We start from the raw sequence: 8,503 nt of genomic DNA on the forward strand, positions 1-8,503 counted from the left end.
GTTTTTTTCAAGTTCTCATTATGGTACTAGATATTATTTTGGAGCATGCATACATATGGTTTCAATAGTGTCACTGAACCCCTGGATTAATGGAAATACTCACTGAGGGCTTCTTACTGCGAATATCGGAGTACCTCTGCAGGAAAGGAACCAAGGCTGAAGTTGGATCTGTGGCTCGTTCGGGCTATAAGGACAAAAACAGATCTTATTCACCCAAAAACTGCAATACAATTTGTACTAACGCATGCTAGATCAGCACAGATCCCCCAAACACCATACATATGAATAAAAAAATTCAACTATAACTTACAGGAGAGTTGTCGATGAATATTAATAGTAAATGATTCACTGTGTCCTGAAATGAAAATAGACAGAAACTTAGTACAAAGGAATCATGCAATAATTTGTTAATACTTCTTGTATGAACACTACAAATGATCTGCTCCATGTGCATGCTCATGATACATAACACTTATTAGCAGGGAGACTGAACAAATGTGTGTCTGTTGTTGCTTAAAGTGACAATAGATTTGTGAAAAATGTCCCTAATGTGTCTAAACTCACAGGATCAGCCAAGTAATCCAGTGAAGGAAGGAAGACAGAACCAGCCAAGACTTCCCTTATCAGTAGAGTAAGAGATCTGAGAGGAGTGACAAGATAAGAGGGCAGGAAATCAGAAAATGAGGAAGCGAAGAGCGAAAACTGATCTGTCATTGCATTTTAGTGTCATTACTGTCAGACCGAGGGACAGTTAGAGGGAAAATCATGCAATCAATCATTACTCTGAATACATAATGAGGTGAAGTCAAGTAAAAAAATAAAAAAAAGTGGTGAAAATAATAAAAGGAACACTCAACAAAATAAGCCTGAAGAATAATTGCAGTCATTAAAATACAAAATAATCAACTGAAATAAGGAGAGACAACTAAACCATTTAAATGCCCTAAGGATAAAAATAAAGAGCATATTCTTTCTGCTATTAATTTTAAGATGCAGATGCACAGAAACTAAAACTTGGTTTGTCTGATGTTGGCATCTGCAGCATAATGTCATTATTTGTGCACACATTAAAGGTTCAGTGTGTAACATTCACTCATACTGGTGTGTTTATATGCTGACATTAGCTGAATCCATGTCCAATGTAACGGCAGAGGTGGGAAATCCCAGCTCCACAGAGAAAAAGTCCTCCCATGTAAGTAAGTAAGTAAGTAATTGAAGTTTATTTGTAAAGCGCTTTTCACAGATAAAAATCACAAAGTGCTGTACATAAAATGGGGGCAATAAAACAACATAAGAATAATTTCATAAAATAAATAAAAAGGATAAATTCATCAACCAAAAGCTTTCCTAAATAAAAAAGTCTTGAGTATTGAGTATTGGTTCTACCCTGGGGCACCGATAAGGGGGGGTGAACATGACAAATTCATGGGGCCCAGTATTTGTGGGGGGGCCCCATAGAGCAGTGGAGGGGGCCCAGTGGATACAGAAGTTGTGAAAATTTCATCTAACATCCGCTGTCTCAGAGAGGTGTATAAGTCGGGAGGCGAACGTTGAAAGTATGTTAAGTTTCAGTTTTGTTTTCACGCAATCATAAGTGACATTGCTTATGGACCACATCCCCACGTACATACCTCCCCACCCCACCCCCCTATCCCCAGTCAGACAGATTGAGAAGATAGTCAATTTCTGTTGGGTCCACAATGATTATGCTGTCATGGGGCCCATAATTGGTGGTTGGTTCAACCTGTTTACTTAAAATTCCACTAATTATCCCACTCACCTGGATGAGGAGTTGTGCTCATTAAAATGGGTCGGTTCAGTGAGCGGTTGAAACAAATACATGGTAGGACTTCTACTCTATGGAGCTAGGATTTTCCACCTCTGTGTAACAGTAGCTAATGTTGTACATTGTTACCACAGTGAACAAATAGAAGAGAGGCAACTAAAGAACTTGACAAAACTGGCCTGAGTTCTCCACAAAGACATCATTGTACAGGTTGTGACCATGGTTGTAGGCAAAAATGGATGTAGCTAACTAACTCACACTAATATTTCACATGTGGAACCTGATAAAAGGGTGTACAAAACAATAAATGTCTTATAAATAAATAAACATATGGTGTCTTTTATATCTTACAAAGACTGTGAGCCACCTAACATTAGCATCTTAGCTCACAATGAAAAGCATTTACAATTATCATAAGTAATGTAGTGAAGATTGATAAACAGTATCAAATGTCTTTGGAGCTGCAGCTAAAGTATGCAAGTATAAACATCACCATACTCAAACTGAGAGGATATGAGCCTTAAAACTTCCTTTGTGTTTGCTTTGTGATGGATATTGAGTGGATAAAGCATTGTTACCTGCAGTCTGTAGCCTTGGGAGGCAGGATATAAGGGAAGAGCATCTCCGTCAGCTTCCTCAGGTAGAGGAGCTCATCTCTGCGGCTTCGAAGGGCTACATGAAGGTCAGGACCATATTCATCCAGAGCAGCTTGTTGAAGAAACTCTGTGTTTTTCACTGCAGACACGAGCAGAACAGTTCAGTGTTTGCATTTTCATTTATTTATTTATTTATTTTATGATCAGCAAAAAATTGTATGTGTTTCACCTTTTTGTCTTGCTTTGGTAATTATTTCAATGTGTTTCATGGAAACCTTAAGAAGCTTTTTTGTGATGAGGGATGCCACGTCGACCTGCGAGAGCAAATGGATTTGAAATCATTCATGTTCATAAAATCATATTCCACCTTCATACATAAAAGTTGTTTTTCACCTTTTGGGTTCGACGGACCAACACAGCAGCAAAGAAGCGCAGAGTCACTCTAAGCTCATCAACAAACGCCTCATCATCAGTGATGTCTCTGCAGATAAAAGATGACAAATGACACTGAATAAAATAAATAAAGACATTACACTGTGTATTAGAGCTGGCAGAAAATACAGAAGTATGACTTACCTATACCACGGATAAACAAAGTTTTCCAGAACCAGCTCTAAAATCTTTAATTGAAAAAGAAACAGTTTCATTTTAATAGTTTAAAGTGATAACAGTATTTCAGGCTTGTTTGAGCATTGTTACCTCTGAAAGAGAAGTGTCAACTTTAGATGGAATCTTCAGGTCAAGCCACGGCTGATAATTTTCCAATAATAAAGTCGGCCTGTCAGTAAATCAAACAAGCAGAAAAGTCACATTTTAAAAACGTAACGAGCTGCGCACTTTTAATCCCCCTCGGCCAAATATAGTGTAAGACTCTATTGAAAGTTACTGCCCTATAATTGAGATTAGATTGTATCTGTGTAAAACTTATTACATACATATTTATATTTGAAAGTACTCAGATATTAGAACTGCACAAGGACATTTGACCTTGACAAAGTAGGTCAAGGTGACACATTTTCAATAGGCTTCTGCTCCATGCCAAGGTGCATCCACAATATAAATTTGGTGCAGATATCTCAACACATTCTTCAGATAATGCAATTATGTTGTTGAATAGACAGACAGACACACAGACAGACAACAAAACAAAAACAATACCCCTTTGGCCAGAAGTTGGCCGAGGGGTAAAAAACAGAAAATCCATCTTTATCCTGTCTGACCACTAGGAGACAGTATAAACGATTTCCAGACATGCTCCAGAACATAAGCAACTGGGTTTTAATCACATTAAAGTATGTTGATGAAACAAATGTAATAGGATTTGGGTAAGACAGACAACAGTGTGACCTTTGTGACTGTTAGCGTTAAAACTTTAAAACCCTATCCTTACCCGTAATTCAGACTAAAGTAAATAAAAGCTGACAATGCAGTAAAATTATATCAGGGGTATAGCTTCTTCTAAACTGCCACTGTAAAACACCATATCCAGGTAACCCACCTGTGTCTTTTGCATTTTATTTTTCCACAAACAGCACAGCTATGGCCCAGTGGAAACAGCTCCTGTTGGTACGACTGCAAGACAGTTACATTAACAGCAAAGCAGTAATGGCAAACATACAAACAGCAAAAATTTATCAAAAATGACTGAGAGTAATATCAATCAGAACAGCTGTAGTTTTATCATAAAGGTTAACCCATAAAGACCTGGTGCTACTTTAGTGGCAGTTCCCAAATGCATTTTTTCTCTCTGTTTAACCTTTCTTAAGTGATTTATCATTTATTGTAATATGATTCTCCTTATTGTGCTTTTATCAGTGTAAATCATGTACTTTCCTATGTGTAATTCACTGATCATGTAGATGTTCATAAAAGCTCAGATTAAAGTTGAGTGTTATAATATCAGAAACAGGTAGAACTGAAGAAAAAGTTACTTTTTTCAGCAAAGATATCAATAACTGAACATAAAAAAAGTGTGTCCATCCACTGTCACTGTTCCAACTCCATGGGTTTTACTGATGAATCAATGTTGTAGAAGATGACGGTGATTTGATGTTCACTACAGAGCCTCTGAACGTCCAAATGGGTCATATCTGATGACCATGAAAAGATGACAAACTGTATGTTACACCAATTATTTACAAGTATTGATAAGATTAGTGGTTCAGAAATTATTAAACATTTTAGATCAGTAGATGCTTTTGGTCGGTGGTGGATGTTTGGGTCTTTATGGGTTAAATGTGTCATGACATCCTTGTATAAATAAACAAAAATCAAAATTACTCTTCATATTTGAGTTTGTTTGGTAATGACTACAGCAAATGTCATGATGAAATAAAACAGCAGCTCATGCTAATTTTTGTGTATAAATACTATGAATTTATATTTTTTCAGCATCACCACCAAATTCCTCTCAGTAACGCCTTCATTTATCTTACCTTAGTCTTAGGTTTAATGGAAACTAAGATGTTGGGCAGCAGAGACTCCGGCCCCAGAGAGCAGTAAAAAGTGACAACTCCAGCCAGGAATGACCAAAACACCATAATGACGTGGATATATCTGTGAATCAGAGTCAGAATCAGAATCAGAATCAGCTATATTGGCCAAGTATGTGAACACATACAAGGAATTTGGCTTCGGTTTTTCTTTGCTCACGACGTACAATTTCAACATGAACCCAAATACACTTAAACATAGACCTAATATAAACAAACATTCGACTAGAGACAAGGACAACAATGGGTTGAGAATAGTTAAGATAAATATGAATAACTGGGTAGATGTGTACAGAGTCTATTAAAAACATATATGTTTTAGTGTATATTATTTACAATGGACTTGTAATATGTACTCAGTGCAAATTGGAGTTTTTATACAGTGAGCGGTTGTGTACAGGGATCTGGTCTATTAAAAATATATGTTTATGTATATATTATTATATTGCAAATTAGACAGAGTTTTATACAGGGTGGGGAAGCAAAATTTACAATGAACATTTAGTTGTTTTTTTCTCAGCAGGCACTACGTCAATTGTTTTGAAACCAAACATATATTGATGTCATAATCATACCTAATACTATTATCCATACCTTTTCAGAAACTTTTGCCCATATGAGTAATCAGGAAAGCAAACGACAAAGAGTGTGTGATTTGCTGAATGCACTCGTCACACCAAAGGAGATTTCAAAAATAGTTGGAGTGTCCATAAAGACTGTTTATAATGTAAAGAAGAGAATGACTATGAGCAAAACTATTACGAGAAAGTCTGGAAGATACTATTAAAGAAGAATGGGAGAAGTTGTAACCTGAATATTTGAGGAACACTTGTGCAAGTTTCAGGAAGCATGTGAAGGCAGTTATTGAGAAAGAAGGAGGACACATAGAATAAAAACATGTTCTATTATGTAAATTTTCTTGTGGCAAATAAATTCTCATGACTTTCAATAAACTAATTGGTCATACACTGTCTTTCGATTCCTGCCTCAAAATATTGTAAATTTTGCTTCCCCACCCTGTACAGGGTGCAAATATAAGTTTGTGAGCAGGTGAATTGGAGTCAGGGGGATACTGACACTGGATGGCTCATGAAGTGCTCATCAGAGTGACGCCCTGGGGGAAAAACTGTTCTTATGTCTGGTTGTCTTGGCCTACAGTGCTCTGTATCGCCTGCCAGAGGGAAAAAAGTTCAAACGGGAAGTACTATTACAGAATAGGGAGCAGTAGAAGGTGTCTGTGGTACCATATACTACACAGGTGTGAAACATCTGGCCCGTGGGCCAAAACTGGCCCAACAAAGGGTCCAATCCGGCCCGAGGGATGAATTTGCGAAATGAAAAAATTCCACTGAAGATATTACAATCAACGATGTAAAAATCATCATATTTCAGGTTCCACATACAGACCAATTTAATCTCAACTGGGTCAGAACAGTAAAATACAGCCAATAACCTTTAAATAATGACAACCCCAAATTTTTCACTTTGTTTTAGTGTAAAAAAGTAAAATTACATGACAATGTTTACATTTACAAACAAAAAATGTGAATAACCTGAACACCCTGAAATGTCTTAAGAGAACTAAGTGCAATTTTAATAATAAAGTAATGTGTTATGTTGTATAAATGTGAGATGGGGGTAGGATTTAATAAGTTTTCTTCTTCCCACTCATTTTTGAGCAGTACATATTGAATTTATTTTATTACTAGTGTACATGGCAATTGCTATTTTGTCATGATCATCTTTATTTATTACTGTATTTGCTCGGATATTACTTCCTTGTACACAAAAAATGTTTATTTTTTCTTCTGCTCAAAACAAATAAACGAATGAATGAATAATAATGTTCTGCCAGTTACTAAATGTTTTATGTATTTGTGGATCCACAGCAGTGGTTCTTAACCTGGGTTCGATCGAACCCTAGGGGTTCGGTGAGTCAGTCTCTGGGGTTCGGCGGAGGTCAAGACACACACTCGACAACAGCAGATGTCACACTGATTTGCAGTAAATATTCATTATTATTGTAGCCTGATGGAAATTAGGTGATGGGTGTGTGTTAAAATGTTAAAAATGATAAATAGCATAAATACAATAAGTTCATTATTGGAATACATAAGGTTAAAAATTAAAACCATTTCAGTGTGGTAGTATTAAAAAAGGTAATTTCTTTGTGAAAAGGTATGTAATTTGTTGTAAGTTCATGCACTGTATTGGTTTTGTTCTTTGAACACAGTGATGTTAATGCACAGTTCATTTTGTGCACCAGTAAAACATATACCTGTGTCATGAATTTGAAAAAAATCATATTTTATTTTTTACTAAAGAAGGGTTCGGTGAATGTGCACATGAAACTGGTGGGGTTCAGTACCTCCAACAAGGTTAAGAACCACTGATCCACAGTGATCAGTAAGTTGTAATATACATGTATAAATGATAAACTAAGACATAATATTGCTAAATTGCACTTACCTTGCTGAAGACATTTCAAGCTGTTCATGTTATTCACATTTTTAATGAAACTTTGTCGATGTAAACATTTTCATAATGTAACTTTTACTTACATTTCATTTTTTTCACTGTTGTTATTTTTCTCTACTTGAGATCATATTGGGCTGAATGTGTCCCCTGAACTAAAATGAGTTTGACACCCTTGATATCCCACTACTGATTGAACACTTACCTGTTTAGAAGCACTGTGGACAGCAGCAGGACCAGCAGCAGGAAACAGAAGACTGGATACTGACGGCCCAGTTCTCTGAGCAGGTCCAGCTTCATCCTGCGTCTTATTTTCTGCAGATAAGCTGCGATGCATCCCATTTTGGTCACTTTTGGAGCTTGGGCAGGTTTAATCTACTGCATTTTGCTGAAACATAGAAAAGCCATGTGCAGCGACGGTCTAAAAATAAATAAACATGGGTGTGTAGCGGCATGTGTGCGCTCAAAATCCTGCACATTTATCTTCTGAATAACATATTTCTTTTGCATAACACACCTAGCAGGTTGCAGAGATTTTATGGACTGATTCCAGCACTTACTGTAGGTGTACGGTGGATGTTATGAGCCGTGTTTCACTGAAGATGAACTGCGACACCATCATGAATTCGCAGAATAAATACGTAGGTTGGCTCTTACGATTTACGGCGGATGTGAGGAGTAGTGCCCAGCTGTAAACCACAGGAGGATTAGCCACGGTAACCTAGCATCGTCTGCGCACGGGCCCTCCTCAAAGTCGGGTAGTGTTTAGCTAACAGGCTCCGGTGCTCGGGCTGTCATTTCGGTCCATTGACAAACAACGGCGGCTGCCTGCTTGTCAGTGATGTCACCTCCGCTCACAGCAGCCAGCACCACTGGCCAGTGTAGTTTTAAGCACAGAAGTCCACCAACACTGACACATGATGGAGGGAAAGATACGTAAAAGCTGAAGTGGAGCTACAATTATTAGAGTGACTGTTTGTTCTTTATTTGTTGTATCCCTCCGCCAAACAGTTTTAGCTACATAATTCAAAATAATAGGGTTTTTGGACGTAAATACTACAACCGTTTTCCAAGTGAAATTACACGGGAAAAGTGAGTATTGCTTTTTTTTTTTTTTTTTTTTTTTTTTTTTTTGTAGTTTTAAGCACTGAAGT

At 37.1% G+C, this 8,503-nt stretch overlaps 1 protein-coding gene across 6 annotated transcripts in view; it reads right to left on the reverse strand.

Moving 5' to 3' along the window:
• LOC115413777 (sorting nexin-14) overlaps nt 1–8,289 on the reverse strand; it is a 37,495-nt gene extending 29,206 nt beyond the window's left edge. For 2 of the 6 annotated variants that reach the window (XM_030126860.1, XM_030126858.1), the window contains exons 1-12: nt 7,910–8,289; nt 7,555–7,737; nt 4,818–4,938; nt 3,881–3,954; nt 3,082–3,160; nt 2,959–3,002; nt 2,776–2,863; nt 2,612–2,696; nt 2,365–2,521; nt 565–640; nt 311–355; nt 104–184 (exon numbers count right to left, since the gene is read on the reverse strand). In XM_030126860.1, coding sequence (XP_029982720.1) covers nt 104–184; nt 311–355; nt 565–640; nt 2,365–2,521; nt 2,612–2,696; nt 2,776–2,863; nt 2,959–3,002; nt 3,082–3,160; nt 3,881–3,954; nt 4,818–4,938; nt 7,555–7,691 — 987 coding nt within the window. In that variant the 5' untranslated portion in view covers nt 7,692–7,737; nt 7,910–8,289. Of the gene's footprint in view, nt 1–103; nt 185–310; nt 356–564; nt 641–2,364; nt 2,522–2,611; nt 2,697–2,775; nt 2,864–2,958; nt 3,003–3,081; nt 3,161–3,880; nt 3,955–4,817; nt 4,939–7,554; nt 7,771–7,909 lie in introns of all 6 variants that reach the window. The other 4 variants (XM_030126863.1, XM_030126862.1, XM_030126859.1 and 1 more) reach the window with 3 other exon arrangements.
• Nucleotides 8,290–8,503: the final 214 nt, after the last annotated feature.

This window comes from Sphaeramia orbicularis, chromosome 22 (assembly GCF_902148855.1).
Source record: "Sphaeramia orbicularis chromosome 22, fSphaOr1.1, whole genome shotgun sequence".
NCBI lineage: Eukaryota > Metazoa > Chordata > Actinopteri > Kurtiformes > Apogonidae > Sphaeramia > Sphaeramia orbicularis.